General features: G+C 39.8%; 1 protein-coding gene across 1 annotated transcript; it reads right to left on the bottom strand.

The window, feature by feature from the left end:
* Nucleotides 1-1349: 1349 nt before the first annotated feature.
* LOC120290559 (phenylcoumaran benzylic ether reductase Pyrc5-like) lies at nt 1350-7556 on the bottom strand. The gene is made up of 6 exons (XM_039306856.1): nt 7538-7556; nt 6336-6427; nt 5220-5236; nt 2238-2473; nt 1612-1815; nt 1350-1516 (listed from the first exon to the last, which is right to left on the bottom strand). The coding sequence occupies exons 1-6, from the start codon at nt 7554-7556 to the stop codon at nt 1350-1352; spliced, it is 735 nt and encodes a 244-aa protein (XP_039162790.1).
* Between the last annotated feature and the right edge of the window lie 9435 nt (nt 7557-16991).

Raw genomic sequence — 16991 nt, forward strand, 5'->3', positions numbered from 1 at the left:
GCCTAGCTATGCTAGTAGACTGCCAAATAGAGAGTATGACATGCTATAAGCCGAGATCAAAACTAGGAACGCATGTTTAATTGAGTTAAATGTGTCGGATTATGAGACAAAATTGTGTGACATAATATGGGACGTGTTATAACGATTTGGTTATATAATTAAGACCTCTATGCTTGTTTGAAATTTGAGTGTGGCGTTCCAGTTAATTGAGCTTGGTTGTTGCTCATGCTTTTGTGCTGTCTATGGTATGAACTGTGCTGACCTGTAGGAAGGATTTGAGATGAGGTAAGTCTCTGTGGTTGTATGATTGTGTGGTTATGACACTTTTAGGCGTATTACCCTCCTAATCAGGGTTTAGAGCATGAACTCACTGAGATTTATATCTCATCCTATAGTGGGCTCAATTCTTTTCGGGCCGTAGAGTGAAGGATTTGGAGTCGAGCTAAGGTGATCTGAAGTGTAGGTCAGATAGAATAGTTTCTTTTAAGAGTTGGTCTTTTGAAGTCTTTTGGTTATAGACTTTTGTATATGACTCAGTTGGTTTATAAAAGCACATTTTGTTTGTGAATCTATTGTCCTGCTTTTCTATCTCGAGATGGTTTTTGTCAGGGGATTCGTTATTCGCTTCTGCATGTGCAATAAAAAAAAATGGTTGGTAACTTGTTCTAGGAAGTCGCATTTTTATTATAGACCACCGAGGGATGGGCACGCACTCGAGGATTGGGGTGTGATAGTTGGAGTGTCGGATACGTCCCAAAGAGTGTCAATGCTTTCTAGATACAATCAGCGTCGTCGGCCTTCTAATGTAACACAACCAATGCTCACATGAAAACAATTTGAAATTTAAAAAAAAAAAAAAAAAAAAGTATTCTTTTCGGTCTCTTTTTTACCCTTATTTTTCTTTTCGGTTTTTTCATTTCTTATGTAGTTGTTTCCTCTTCTTCTTCCATCAATCACCAGGCCTTGGTGAAGGCCTCGATGCCCTCACCAAGGGTCGACCTCACATGCTTGGGGCAAGGCTCGACCTCATGGCTCCACTTCATTACCCACACCGAGGATGGACCATATATAACATACAAAATTAGAGAAACCCGCATCTAACTTTTAGCTTACCATAGCTTGGACATAAAACCATATCAAACTCCAAAATAGGAGTAACTTCTCTAAGCACTGCATAGATGCACACACATCGAATGTTCATAGTATGTCCTCATATTTGGAGGTTGTACACGCCATAAGATGATCGGCGGGAGCGACATTTCACACAAGGATCCTAACTAGCAAAATCCTATATTATTCATGATTCAAACTGATGTGAGAAACCTACCAAATACAATCAGTTTCGGTTATCAAACAAATTGATTAAGGTACTGATTCTCGGTCATGTATTTGATGTTGGGATAGAGCTCTGAAGCTTTCACTCCGAAAGACGGCTCAATCTCAAAGTTGGTGTGGTCTCCTTTCAAGAAAACAGAATGAGATATGGCCAATATCACATTGAGCAGAACTGCCGCCTCTGCAAGATGACAATACAAGTTGATCGATTGACTTTAGAATACTCAAGTCTCGGAGAGAAATAGACAATACACGTGCTTAAATCTAATCCCTGACCTTGAATGTTCTTTAGAACTTGCTCCTCTGGAACATAAACCCTCTCCAGGGTCTTGCTGATCTTTCTCTCCCACAAAGACACGAGATCACTAAACAAGTAGGTGTTGGCAGGAGGTTTGATGTACTGAAATTTGTTTAAGGTCCTCGGATCATCCACGTCTTTGATGGTATAGGTGCTGATGTCATCCTCCTTATTAATCACTGCTGTATATCAACGGGAGAGAGTTTTAGAATTCAGCTAATAAATAAATCACAGAGCAATCAATCTACCTAGAGTTACTTTCAGCTCGCATCTTGTAAAGAATTATCTCGATGAGCGGATTCATCAAACAACTAGCATCATATGTTCTTTTCTCAACCCCATACATCAAGATAACCTTCTTTACATGTTGAACAGGTGGTATTGTGCCAAGGTAACCCACATGACATTCATATCATCTATTAGTCCCTAAATTGAAGACTAATGGATGCAAAAGGCCCAAAATCTCCAGACAAGGAAGTTGCCTGGAATTCTCAAGCTCCAAGAACTGCTCCTCACTCTAATTGCTATCATAATTGAATCGTGAAAGATGTACAGAGATCTCAACGGCTTAAAATGCGAAACATTTCGACAGATTGCTTCTTACCTTTTACATTTCCATCTTCTGAGATGACTACTTTATCTCTAGGGGGAACTATAGCCTCAAGCTGTGCCAATGTCGGAAGGATGTAACCTGCAAAACTGTTACAACATACATAGATATCAGGGATTCCCTCGGCCTCAACAATGCCGCCGATCTTACCTTTGATGGCAAGAGTAGCTTTTGCTGGCTCCACAGCATGGACGCAATCCACGTCATTTCCAAACTCTGAAGGCAAGAATCTCCAAAAATAAAATTTAGAAGAGACATCTTTGTTAGAAAGCAGAAAAAATTTAGAGCATATTCCCCTTAACCAAAAAACATGTATGAGTTCCAACAAAAAAAGGAAGACAAACTTATATGAGAAGGAATTTCGAGTTGTTTCAATATGTTACTATAACATAGTAGAAAGTGATCATAAGTGAATCAATAAATTCAGCAATTCAGCAAAGTCGACTCCAAGTGCTATAAGAAAAATAGAATAAACAGAGCAGCAGCCAGATAACCCTGTCAAATATCGAATAGGCAGACATTCTACCCTGTCAAATATAGAAGAGGCAGACATTCTGCTTGCGTGGACACCTTCACAAGTAACAAGATATCAGGTAAGACCAATGCCTTTTGTGAGCATGCCGAGTTCCACTCACTATTGACTGTCAATCTATGTAGCACCGACACGGACACGCGACACGCGACACGACACGACACGACACGCCGACATGTCATTTCTTAAAAATAGAGAATTTTGACACATTCCGACACGTTATATATTAAATATATTTTTATATATAAATACATAAAAATAGCATAGAATTAATTTACACGAAAAATATTAAATAATATTATTAATTATTTTAATTTGTTACAATAATACATAAAACTTAGAGGAAAAAACATTGTTTAAAGAAAAATGCTGAAATGATATTTTTAAATTTATTTATTTATCATATATAGCATTTTTTATTACTTCTTTTATAGTAAAAGACTTTTGAAAAAACTAAAACAATTCTAAAAAGCCAAAACTGAAAAAAAAAAAAAAATGGACCCCGTGCGTGTATATTTATAGCAATTTTATTACTTCTTTTATTACTTCTTTTGTGTATATTTATATTTTGACCCCTCAAGTATTAGAAATTTTTAAAATTGACCCCATGCGTGTTGGAATCGCGTGTCGGAATTCTAGACTCACATGTTGGAGCATGTCGGAGAGAGTTGACTACATGTCGGATTTTTCGACACTCGTTGACCGCGTGTCGGAGTGTTGGACACAACACGAAAGCTTCCAAAGAGTGTCCGTGCTACATAGCTGTCAACCACTCAAAGCAGCGACAAGTACTAAGTACCACTTCAAGGATTAACTAGTTCATGTTTCCCACACTGTCCTATAGTTGAATTAAAATAGTTACTGTTGAATTTCACTGATGCATTCTACACAAGGTTATGACCATTTAAAAAAGAAAGATGTTGAAGTCTACAGATAGATAAATCCATCCATCCCATTTCATCAAAGCAAAGCTCGCAAGGACATCGCAATGCACTTAAACTAGTAAGACAAGAATCAAGCTAACACCCATTAGTCAAATGCTAAACCAACAATAGGAACTTGAAATGAAATTACTAGGCACATCACCACCTTGATATTCCCAGCTGCTTTAATGGCAGCAACAATTCTGTCTTGGTCCTTTACTTGTGCTCACCCCACAGCAGAGATTACCACATCTACTTATGTAATCACAATAGACTCTCTTGATCGTATATGTCTCCCTGAGAATCAAATAACCAAGAGCATGGACAAATGATCAATGAAGTCGGCAATCATCTGCAAGATTTGTCTACACAGCAAAGCGCAGCTACGTAGCTATAGCTGTCTCAGAAACAGCTAAAGCATATCGAAGTTTCCACAAGATTTTGTTTGAAAATGTGCACGTTCACATCCTCATGCAAAAGCTGAAATTTCGTCAGGCATTTGAAAAAGGAGAGGGATGTGATTTCTGATTTCAACCACGCACAAAGACAAAATATCAGAGAAGAGAAAGAGCAACGCCAAATCGTAACGTGACTCCATCAACTCCATAAAGTGAGAGATAAAAATCAACTCCGATCCTACTGATAAAAACATTTCTCAAAACGGCGAACGAACGCAACCGCACAAGAATAACTACTCACTTGGAATATATTGATGCTTGAGCTCTTGAAACCTTCGGCGATGCCAGCCTTGGTGGGGTTAGAGAGAGCGGACTTGTCATGCCTCGGAGCTCCGAGCACGCGCACATCCCTCGATGGTCAATGAAATTGCAAAGTCCTAGGATGCGTCGCCGACCCATTCATTTTATTGCACATGTGGAAGCGAATAAAATAAAACCCTAATAGCAAATAGCATGGGATAGAAAAACAGGATAACAAATTCACAACCAAAACACGCTTTTATACACAAACTAAGTTTATATACAAGACTAGCCTTGTTTACCAAAAGATTAGCCCTCAAAAAGGAAAATGTCCTATGGTCCACTAGTCGGACGCGTTCACCAATCATTCGGACTCCACAGGCTCCGGGGGCACTGGGTCCACCACAGCCCCATCAAGAGGGTCAGCTGTATCCTCGCCAAAAGCGGCGTCGACTACCACAATGGGGATCTCAAAACCCTGGAGGGGACCAACTCTGTATCTATTGAGCCCGTGGCGAAACCACACCCTAAATTGATGAGGTACTCTCTAAGGTTGGCCCTCACCGACCCAGATGGTGGTCACTACGAGCTCATAAACCCGGACCCCGTGGCCTCCGGGAATAGGGTAGTCAGTAACCAACTCGGTAACCCTTTGAGGCTAACCATAACGTATCGGTGGAGCTGCCATCTAAGGACCTGAAAAAAAAAAAAAAAAATTGAGCCCATGACGGGGTGAGACAATGTTTCAACAAGTTCACCCTCTAAACTCCGACTAGGAAAGAAATACGTCTAGCCACACAATCACACAACCACAGAGACTCACCTTGTCTCAGATCCTCCCTGCAGATCAGCACAATTCAAAAACACAACCATATGCAGTAATCAAACTCAATCAATTGGAACGCCACCACTTTCATCTCAATAAACACAAGGGTCCCGATTATAAGGCCAAATCGTTATGACATGTTCTATACTATGCCACACAATTTTGTCCCATAATAAGGCGCGTCAAGTAAATCAATCATGCATTCCAATTGATTACAACCCAACGGTTACGACCGACTCAATAGTCACCGGTCTTCTGGGGTAGTCGGGTGTCGTCTCGCACCATCGAGCATGGCAACGTCTACATCTAGACGACATTCCACATAAGAGCATTGGTCCAGCCTCCACTGCGATTGGCATCCGTTGACTTGGGGCATTCTCGAAGGAGCATCGCCCGGCCCCAAAAGCTCGTGATAGGTTCTCATATCATTCATGCACCCATTCAATCCCGGCCAAGACATCGTGCTTCATACTCAAATGCTATAATTAAAATAATGTACTTGGCCTATTTTATTCCGTATTAAAAACACACAGTAAAATAATCGTGTGTGGGTACACGGTCAATTTGGACCAGAAAAACTGATACACTTCTTTTTAAAATCTCACTATTTGATATAGTATGTAAAACTATTTTCGATGTCAAAATTCGACACTCGGGGTTTTCTTAGTAAATATCGAAATTTCACAATTTTGGAATTAATAACCAAATTTCCAATCACTACTTAATTTGCACAAATTAACACTCAATTGCATTAACTAAGCACACAATTACAATCAACACGAAATTCCGGTCACCGACTATCCTGGTATAATTTCTAGAAAATATTAAATAATAAAAATAATTAAATAAAGCAATTTAAATACCATAAATACCAACTTAGGCCGGAAATATTAATCTAACCACCTAAACGGGCCTAGACTATTTCCGAACCTAACTAGATAAATAGTACAATCTATCTAGTCTCTAATTAGTATATTCTAACCACCTAACATGCACAATTGAACAATTAAATAATTAATCTAAACTAACTAACCACCTAATCCTAATTAGCCTAAACTAATTATCCACTAAGCGTCATTAACTCCATAAGTAGAGTTTAGCAAGTAAACTCACCGGTTTAGCGGGCTGGTGAGTCCACGACGTCAGCGACGTAGAGATGAGCGACACTCGAGCTTGCGACGACACCAACGAAGGTTTAGACGGGCCTGAAAACAGGCACAAGCTCTCAGCTAGGAGCTAAGCTTTGGCCATTACTCAAGGCTGCTGGGCTGGATCAAAGGGGCTGAAACGGCACAGGATGGGACGCGGTGGCTGTAGCGACTCCAAGCGGTGGTTTCGGCTAGCTAGATGGTGGCAAACGGTGACTGGACATCGACCAGGAGGTCTCGATGGTGGCCAGGACATGCGGGGGATGGCGAACAAGCGGGACGCAAGCAAGGTAGGTGGACGGCTCACGAGTAGTGTGCGGGCTCGCGACGAGTAGACAAGTGGTGAGGGGGCTTTGGCGGCGGTCGACGGGCTAAGGGGAGGGCTTGCCGGTTTCTCTAGTTTTTCTCAAGCTCTAAAACTCTCAACAATGGATAAAGTGGGCTCAAGGAGGGAGAAAGACAACTACAGCAAGAGGGGGAACCAATGGCCTCAAATATCCACCAAAATGCTCATTGCTTGGCCCCCACTTGATCAGCCATATCCTTAGCCATTTGTCCTCACTCAAACTTTCCCTAGAAGCTTCCCCAAATGGTCCAAATGTTGCTGCACCCCATTGGCTACGAATTTGGACAATTCCCTCCAAATTTTATTCAATTCCTCTCCAATTGAGCTCAAATTAGAGTCCAAAAATTCAGCCAAGGTGTCATCATCCATTTCATGATTTTTCCTCATCAATTGAACCAACTTGACAGCAAAAAATCTGACAAAAAACGGCCCTCTAATTTTCCTGGTCCAAAATAGCCTTATTTTGATTTTTCGCCGAAATCTCGACTTTGCAGAAAAATCTTCTAAAATGAATCGTGACATGACAAAACTTTCAATTTTTGAAATCGGGTTTAAATTCGCAATTAATTTCAACTAGGTGCGATTTTAGCGTGACCTAACCTACTGGGTAGCTCTTAGAAATTTTTAGTGCAATTGACCCATGGTCGATTATTTTCGAGCCACATTGTGCATCTTCGACACATTGACGACTCTCGGTTGTCGTAAAAATCTCGAGATTTCGAATATGGGCACAGGGTACAAAAATGACAGAAAAATCAGTCTAGTGCCGTTCGACAGAAATTTTGCAATCCGGTGGAATCGCCCACACACTAATCACATACCTTTGTCGAATCGACCCATCTCCAATCTCTTATCGATTTCGACAGTGTCGTATTGACCATTGCAGATTAGCACAATCGAGTATTCGATTTCTAGTCGAATTCTCAAGTCTATTGCGTCAAAATCCCTTAACTGCTCCACCAGATAGACTAGTTATCTCGTGAGTGATCAGCTTAGAGAATAGAACTATAGGCGCATCGATGAAAAGCCCAACTTATTCAATTGAAAACATAATTGGAAATTCGGGATGTCACAACTCTTCCCGTCTTATAAAAATTTTGTCCTCGAAATTTAAACCATTACAAATATTTAAACAAAAAGGTGGAGGTACAGTCATCTCATTGGATATTCACTTTCCCAGGTTGCTCCTTCTGTGCCGTGGTGTTACCAGACCACTTTGACTAACAAGATTGTCTTAGTGCGCAGAACATGTTCCTTGCGGTCTACAATCTGAACCGGTCTCTCTACGTATGACACCCTATTGTCCACATCTAACTCTTCAAAGTTCAGCACATAGGTCGGATTAAGCTCATACTTCCTCAACATCAACACGTGAAAGACGTTATGCACTTGCGCCAACCTTGGTGGCAATGCAAGACGATGCACTTGAGTCCCTATCCTTTCTAGAATCTCAAAAGAATCTACGTATTTCGGACTCAACTTTCCCTTTTTGCTAAAGCGCGAATTACCCCTCATCGGTGACATCTTCAAAAAGACGTGCTCACCAATTTGGAATTCCAAAGGTCTTTGACGCTGATCTGTGTAGCTCTTCTGACGGCTTTGAGTAGTCTTTAATCTGTCCTTGATAACTGTGACTGCATTCACTGACTGTTGAACCAACTCTGGGCTTGTGATTTTCCGTTCTCCAACCTCATCCCAACAAACTGGCGTTTTGCACGCTCTACCATACAACGCCTCGAAAGGTACCACCTGAATACTCGGCTGGTAGCTGTTGTTGTAGGCGAACTCAACAATATGAAGCTGTTCCTCCCAACTTCCTTTGAAATCCAACACACAAGCTCTCAACATGTCCTCAAGAGTCTGAATCGTCTTTTCAAACTGGCATTTGTCTACGAATGATAAGCCGTACTGAATTGCAGCTTTGTCCCAAAGGTGATCTGTAAACTTTTCCAAAAGGCAGTTGTAAATCTCAGGTCTCTATTAGATGTGATTGTCACCAGCACTTTATGCAAACGAATAATTTGACGCACGTATAATTCTGTGTATCTGTCCAATGCAAGGTCCTTTTGTACGGCGATAAAGTGAGCCAACTTCGTCAGTCTGTTGACCATAATCCAAATGAAATCATTACCCCTCTGACTCCTCGATAAGCCCATCACAAAGTCCATTGTGATGTATTCCTATTTTCACTCAGGAATCTCGAGAGGTTGCAGAAGTCCTCTCGGCTTACAGTGATGTGTCTTCACTTGCCGACACGTTAGACATTTGGCAACATGTTTAGAAATATCCTCCTTCATACCGGTTCACCAATAGTGTTGACGCAGATTCTGATATATCTTCGTACTGCTTGGATGAATGCTGTAACTACTACGATGAGCTTCTGACAAGATCTATTCTTTAAGCTCTTCCTCGTTAGGTACACACAATTGTCCTCGGAACCTTAGTGTTCCGTCTTTAGAAATTTGAAAATTAGCCTTTCTCTTTTCGGTATCCTTTTGCAGGATTTTCTAAATATCTGGGTCTGTCAACTGAAGCGTCTTGATTCTGATTCTCACTTCCGGCTCAATTCTGATGGTGGCCATAAGATTTGAAATGTGACCTACCTCAAATTTGAAAACCGAATCTCGAGCTCTTTCGAGTAAAATCCATTCCTTAACTATCATTTGTGCAACTGAAGACTTCCTACTCAAAGCGTCTGCGACCTTGTTAGCCTTTCCAGGGTGATACAAGATGTTGCAATCATAGTCATTCAGAAGTTCCATCCAACGACACTGTCTCATATTTAACTCCTTTTGAGAGAATATATACTTGAGACTTTGATGGTCTATAAAGATTTGGAATCTTTCTCCACATAAATAATGTCTCAAAATCTTCAGAGTAAATATGATTGCTACGAGTTCCAAGTCATGCGTCGGATAATTCAGCTCATGAGGTCTCAACTAATGGGACACGTATGCAACAACCCTACTATGTTTCATTAACGCGCAACCCAGTCCTCTAAACGACGTCATCCTTTGTAGATCTCATACCCTCCAGGACCATATGAAATTGTCAACACTGGTGCGATAGTTAGTTTCTACTTAAGCTCTTGGAAACTACGCTCACACTTATCTGTCGACACAAACTTCTCTTCCTTCTTCAGCAGTCAAGTCAACGATGAGGCCAAAACTGAAAATTCTTCCACAAACCTTTTGTAGTAACTTGCCAAACCCAAAAAGCTTTTGATCTCTGTTGCTGTTGTCGTTCTTGGCTAGTTGATAACTGCTTCGATCTTGGTCCTTCGCCTGAAATCACGTGACCTAGGAATGCAACATGAGTCAACCAAAACTCGCACTTGCTAAACTTAGCTTACAACTCATGGTTCCGTAGTGTCTGAAGCACCATCCTTAAATGCCTTTCGTGCTCCTCAGGACTTCTCGAGTACACCGGGATATCGTCGATAAAAACAATCACAAATTGATCCAGATATTCTTTGAAAACTCAGTTCATCAAATCTATGAAAGCAGCTGGGGCGTTCGTCAAACCAAACAACATTAAAGTGAACTCATTGATATAGCTAGTATAAGTACCTAGAGGGGGTGAATAGGTATATAAATAATTTTTCGAGATATGAAAGCAATACTAGGCAGACAATAAAAAGAAGACTCCTCTTTTGTTAATAGAACGAACTGTTGACAAAGTAAAAGGAGTAGGGACTGCCAGACTCAAGACTTAAAGTATATTCTCGTGTGATTTTAATCCGTTGAAGTAAGGCTATCCGGATCGTGTGATTCTTTGTGGACTCGGCCTTATCGGCGGAGAAGATCTCTTGGCTGGATGTGACATAACTGATTCCTTTTAAGATTGATTAAGGATCCGATGATTGGCGAAGTATTCTCGGAAGGTTCTACTTATGGAAACCAAGATCCTGATTGTATGGGCGAGCATGATTGATGGGCTATCGACATGTTCCTTTAATAGCTCGAATGATCTTCCAAATTGATTCTGTCCAACGGGAAGATTGGAAGAATTCATTTGGTAAGTGCCAACGGGGTATGATGGCATAAAGGAGTATAAAAGGAAGACGTTCCAGTTGTTCGAAGTGTGTGCACGATATAAGAATTCCAAAGTCTAAAGCTCCTTGATTCGTAGTCAATTCATTAGTTGAACGAAAATCTTGTATACAAGAGAGAGTTCATTTTGTGAGATACCTTGAGGAAGTGTGGTAGAATATCCATACTGTGGAATCAAGGAAGAGCATTGCTGTAACATCTCTTTTGTTCATAGTGAAATCCAGCCAGTGGGCTGTCAGTGAAGAAGAGTGGATGTAGGTTTGGAACAAGCCGAACCACTATAAACCTCGTGTTGAATTTTCTCTTTCCTACTCCTTTTACTTTGTCAACAGTTCGTTCTATTAACAAAAGAGGAGTCTTCTTTTTATTGTCTGCCTAGTATTACTTTCATATCTCGGAAAATTATTTATATACCTATTCACCCCCCTCTTGGTACTTATACTAGCTATATCAATTGGTATCAGAGCCCGTGTACTCATTTTTTTTTGAAGTGTTTTACTTCAGAGTTAAAGATCCATGGCTAGTATGCTAGCTCCAGGGCTGGTGGAAGGGCAAAGCAATATCAGACCACCCTACTTTGATGGAAAGGATTACAACATCTGGAAAAACAAGATGAAAGCATTCCTACGATCAAAGGATCCTCTGGAATGGGACGTTGTAGAAAAAAGGAATTACTCCTAAAGCTGCATCTGTCTCAGACAGAGGAAAAGAAACTGTTGAGTCAAGAGAAATGACTCAAGAAGAGATCATCAAGAGACAAGCACTCGATGCAAAAGCAATTTATTCTTTATATTGTGCTTTGTCACCAACTGAATATAACATAATATCTTCTTGTGTTACAGCAAAAGAAGTCTGGGATAGATTACATATCACCTATGAAGGAACGGTCAGTGAAGGAGACCGGAATCAACATTCTCCTCGGTCAATATGAAGCCTTCAAAATGAAATCAGGAGAATCTATAATTGACATGTTTAGCCGTTTTACAGATATCGTCAATGGTCTTGAAAATCAAGGTCAACCAATTTCTAATCCCATGAAGGTAAACAAGTTACTGCGAGGACTCTCCAAGGATTGGAATCATATAAAGACTTCAATAAGAGAGACACAAAGAATCATGCCACTATCTGTCAATGAGTTGGTTGGAACTCTTCAGTCTTATGAAGTGGAGCGAATCAATGAAGATGAAGATCCTAAAGGTAAGAAATCCATTGCATTAAAATCCAATGATGATTCTGATGTTACAGATTTTGAAGACGATATGGATGATGAGGAACTTGCTCTTATGATAAGAAGATTTAGAAAGCTGAACAGAAAAGGAAGAAGATTCAATCCAAGGAAACAAAGCTTTCAAAAGCAACAGACCAAGTCTGTTGATGATGATGAATCAAACAAAGATGTAGTCTGCTTTGAATGTAAGAAAAAGGGACACATTAGACCCAACTCTCCCCTTTTGAGAAAGAAGAAAGGAAAAGCTGAAAAATATCGAAAGGCTCTTAAAGCAGAAACTTGGAGTGACACAAAGTGTGAAGAAAGCGATGATGATTATGCCAACATATGTCTGATGGCACAATTAGACTCGGATTCAAACTCTGAAACAAACTCAGACTTAGACAGTGAAATAGGAGAAGAGAGTGTTTCATGCTCTTCTGCCTCTTGATCTGCTCTCTCTTCTTCTTCTTCGAACCTCTCCTCCTCTGTTCTTTCTTCAGCTCTTCTCTCTTCTTCTTCTTTTTCCTCTACTTCTTGCTCCTCTGCTTCTCTTTCTCCTTCTTCTCTTCTCTTTCTTCTTCTTCTTTCTCTTCTTCTTCTCTTGCTTCTTCTCTCTCTCCTTCTCTTTCTTTCGCCAGTTCTTCTCTTTCCTCTGCTTCCTTCTCTCGTCGTTCCATTGATTCTGGAACAGAACAACTTAGCTTTTTCAAGGCTATAGCAAAATGGTGAGATCATCCTCATCATCCTCATCCTCAATGAAGAGAGCCCTTCTCATTTTGGATGAAGCAACCATTGGCTCCTTCCCTTTTCTTTTCGAGCCAGAAGGACCATGATGAGTTTTGACAGGGGTTTTCTCCTTGAACTTCTCCAATGCCTTGTTAAGTTCTTTCAGACGCATTTTCTGCACCATTTTCAGTCCTACCACCATTTGGTCACACGGTCAAACACAGAGAAATTGTGGAGGCTGAATATTCAAGTGTCTGAATATTTTTGTCACAAGACCTTGATAAGGAAGTTGTCCCTTGTCCTTCACCATTGCTCTATACATGTGGAATAGAATGGTGTGAGGAAGAGAAAACTTTTTCCCAGCATTGATTGCGTACATCAACTTTGCCTCTGAGTTGGAAACATCAGTCTTGGAAGTTGATTTCGGTCCGAGGTAATGATCACAATCTTGTGAAGAATGATGTTGTTCGCACGCATCCTTGAGTAGGTAATCCTTCCCTCGTCATTACTGTCTTTGACAAGTTCCAATGTTGTGCGAGCAATAGAGGCATTGATTGGTTGATACCTTCCTCTTTCAACCCCAATCACATCCGCCAGCATATTCACATCAACAACAAAGTCTTGATCTCGGACACTAAAAGATATTCTATTCGCATCCAAGAAACTAAGATTTGAATAGAAATATGCAGTCAATTGTGCATAACCCTCTGTGGTGTTAGTACAGAACTGTTCCAATTGAAGAGAATTGAACTTTTCTCTTAAGTTCACATTCACAGCATCTAGGAAGTCAAAATCTACACTCCTAGGGTTTATCACCCCACGCTTCAACAATCTTGAGTATAGATCCTTCTGTTCCTTCGATGTAAACAAATCCGTCCTTTTCCCTCGAATATTCGCTGCAACACCCATTCTCGATTGAAATTGGTTGTACAGTTTATCATCATCATTTCCATATGTTGGATTAAAACCACCGACACGCGGATCACTTGGAATGTTCGCAAGGGCTTGTTCTGCCATCCCTCTTGGAGCAATTCCCAAGTTTTCCATTTTTCGCAAGAATATGTACTCATTTCCATGTCCCTTATCCTTAAGGAACTCATCGATGTATTTCAATGGAGTACCAGTACTCTTTAAAGCACGATAAAGCTTATAAATAAAGCCGGGCTTTTGAATTCTTACAGGTTCGACGTCTTTAATGATTTCTTCTTTCTGTTGATGACCCACACCCTGTGGACTAGATGGTGGAGAATGACGCGGTTGAGAATGTTGCGGACTTGGTGAATCTTCTTCCCCAGTAAGATCAAAATGAGTAGGCCCCTCACTCGATCGCTGTGGTTCCCTGCTTGCTATCCTCGAAGACTTTCTTGAAGACGACATCTTTCTTTGTCTTTGAAAGATTCTTTGCTTGACTTTCCCAAGAAAAATGACAACTTTTTCGAAGATTAAACAATGGAGGAAGGCAGGAATGGAAGATCGAGACTTTTTAGGGTTTTGGAGTTTTGCAGAGAGAAATCGATTGTAAATAACCAAGCCGAGAAACCAAACGTCATAAAGGAAAGTGAAAAAGTGCCTTTTTTAAACTTAACTGCCTTAAAAAAAAAAAAAAAACTTCCATAGAAATTGAATTTTGAAAAGGCAAATTTGCACTTTTCACGGAAATTTAAAATCAATTACCAATGATCGTACCTTTTCGAGATATAATAAATAAGAGAGAATAACTTACAAGACCCACGATTTATTGAGTCGAGAGTCTAAGAGTCTGAGAGTCTGAGAGTCTCTAGACTTTAACTTCTTCAAGCTTAAAGATGTTGAGACTGGAAAAGATGAATTCAAATTGATTTTTCTCCAGAGGCTTTGTGAATATATCCGCCAGTTGGTTCTTTGAGTCAACAAACTGAATCGAAATTTCTCCATTTTGAACATGATCTCTAATGAAGTGATGTCAAATCTCTATATGTTTTGCTCTTGAATGAAGAATAGGATTTTTGGTAAGATTGATTGCGCTGGTGTTGTCACAGTTAATTTCGGTGCATGAATCTTCAATTCCAAAGTCTCTTAGTTGTTGTTTTATCCACAAAATTTGTGAACAACAACTTCCGAGAGCTACATACTCTGCTTCTGCTGTAGAAAGAGCTACTGTACTTTGCTTTCTTGAAAACCAAGATACTGTTCTGTTTCCAAGTAACTGACAGGTACCCGAGGTGCTCCTTCTATCAACTCTACAACAGGCTAGATCTGTGTTTGAGTATCCAAGAAGAGTGAAGTCTCCCTTTTTGGGATACCACAGATCGATACTTGAGGTTGAAGCAATGTATTTGATAATACGCTTCGCAGCACTTAGATGAGATTCTTTAGGGTCTGCTTGAAATCTAGCACAAATGCAAACAATAAACAAAATGTCAAGTCTAGAAGCAGTAAGATAAAGAAGTGAACCGATGATACTTCTATATAGCTTCTGGTCAACTTTCTTTCCTCCTTCATCTTTGTCTATCTTCAAGGAACTTGACATTGGTATATCAATCTTTTTGCAATTTTCCAGTCAAACTTCTTGACAAGATCATTAGCATATTTTTCTTGATAAATAAAAGTTCATTCCTTCAATCGTTTCACTTGAAGTCCAAGAAAGAAGGTTAATTCTCCCATCATACTCATTTCAAATTCATCCAGCATAGACTTAGAGAATTTCTTGCACAGACTTTCATTAGAGGATCCAAAAATAATATCATCAACATATATTTGAACAAGCAAGAAACTTTTGCTTTCTCTTTTGATAAATAGAGTAGTATCTACTTTACCTTTGACAAAGCCGGTTTGAATCAAAAACTTACTTAGCCTGTCATACCAAGCTCGAGGTGCTTGCTTTAATCCATACAAGGCCTTTTTCAGTCTGAATACTGAGTCTGGCTTCTTTGGATCTTCAAACCCAGGTGGCTGTTCCACATAGACTTCCTCATGGATAAATCCATTTAGGAAAGCACTTTTGACGTCCATTTGGAATAACTTGAATTTTATAACAAGCAAAAGCAAGTAGTAATCGAATTGCTTCTAACCTTGCTACCGGTGCGTAAGTCTCATCGTAGTCTATCCCTTCCTCTTGAGTATATCCCTTGGCCACGAGTCTTGTTTTGTTTCTTACAACTTTGCCATTCTCGTTCATCTTGTTCCTGAAAACCCATTTAGCTCCAATAATAGATTTACCTTTTGGTTTAGGAGTCAATTCCCAGACATCATTAATGCTGAATTGTCTGAGTTCTTCTTGCATAGCTTCAATCCAGCTTTCATCAGACAAAGCTTCTTCTATGCTTTTGGGTTCTACTTCAGAAATAAGAGCCACATCATTAGACTTGTTGCGCCTTTTGGATCTTGTGCGAATTCCTTCATTAATGTCACCAATAATAAGATCTTTGGGATGACTGGACTTATGCTTCCAGTTACTGGTTGGTTCGTCAGGTTGATGAGCACTTCCTTCAATTGAATCTTCAATAACCGTTTGTTGCTAGTCTTTCAGAGTCTGGTCTGCTTCTTGAGATTTAGACTTTGTAGAGTCTGGAGCAGGTTCAAATTCTTCAAGATGAGTCTGAATAGATTCATTTTGCATAGAATCCTAGAACTTGATATTCATTGATTCTTCCACAGATTGACTTTTCTTGTTATAGACTCTGTAGGCTTTGCTTGAGGTAGAATATCTAAGGAAGATGCCTTCGTCTGATTTTTCTTCAAACTTACCAACTCGATCATTTGCATTTTCAATATAAAGCATTTGCATCCAAATATATGAAAATATGAAACAATAGACTTTTTTCCTTTGAATAATTCATAGGGGGTTTTATTTAGAATCGGCCTTAGAAAAACTCTATTGATAATATAACATGCTGTTGAAACAGCTTCAGCCCAAAATCGTGAAGAGATGTTACTTTCAATTAGGAGAGTTCTAGCCATTTCTTGAAGAGATCTATTCTTTCTTTCCACAACTCCATTTTGCTCTAGAGTATATGGAGAGGAAAACACATGCTGAAAACCCGATTCATCACAAAATTTTGTAAATTCTTGATTTTCAAATTCGCCTCCATGGTCTTGTTCTTATACTAGAGATAGCATATCCTTTTTCATTTTGAACTCTTTTAGCAAACTTTTCAAAATAAGAAAAGGTTTCAGACTTACTTGCCAGGAAGTATACCCAAGTAAATCGAGAGTAGTCATCCACAATTACAAGGCAATACTTCTTACCTCCAATGCTTTGAGTTCTGGTTGGTCCAAAGAGATCCATATGCAACAATTACAGTACAC

The sequence above is a fragment of the Eucalyptus grandis genome, chromosome 2, assembly GCF_016545825.1.
Source record: "Eucalyptus grandis isolate ANBG69807.140 chromosome 2, ASM1654582v1, whole genome shotgun sequence".
In the NCBI taxonomy this organism is placed as follows: domain Eukaryota; kingdom Viridiplantae; phylum Streptophyta; class Magnoliopsida; order Myrtales; family Myrtaceae; genus Eucalyptus; species Eucalyptus grandis.

Bases quoted from the DNA above. Each gene is read 5' to 3' on its own strand.
- LOC120290559 (XM_039306856.1), bottom strand. The intron at 1,816-2,237 runs GTAAGAAGCAAT...GTTGATATACAG, and splicing joins AGAAGATGGAAATGTAAAAG to CAGTGATTAATAAGGAGGAT. The intron at 1,517-1,611 runs GTCAGGGATTAG...GTCATCTTGCAG, and splicing joins AGTTCTAAAGAACATTCAAG to AGGCGGCAGTTCTGCTCAAT.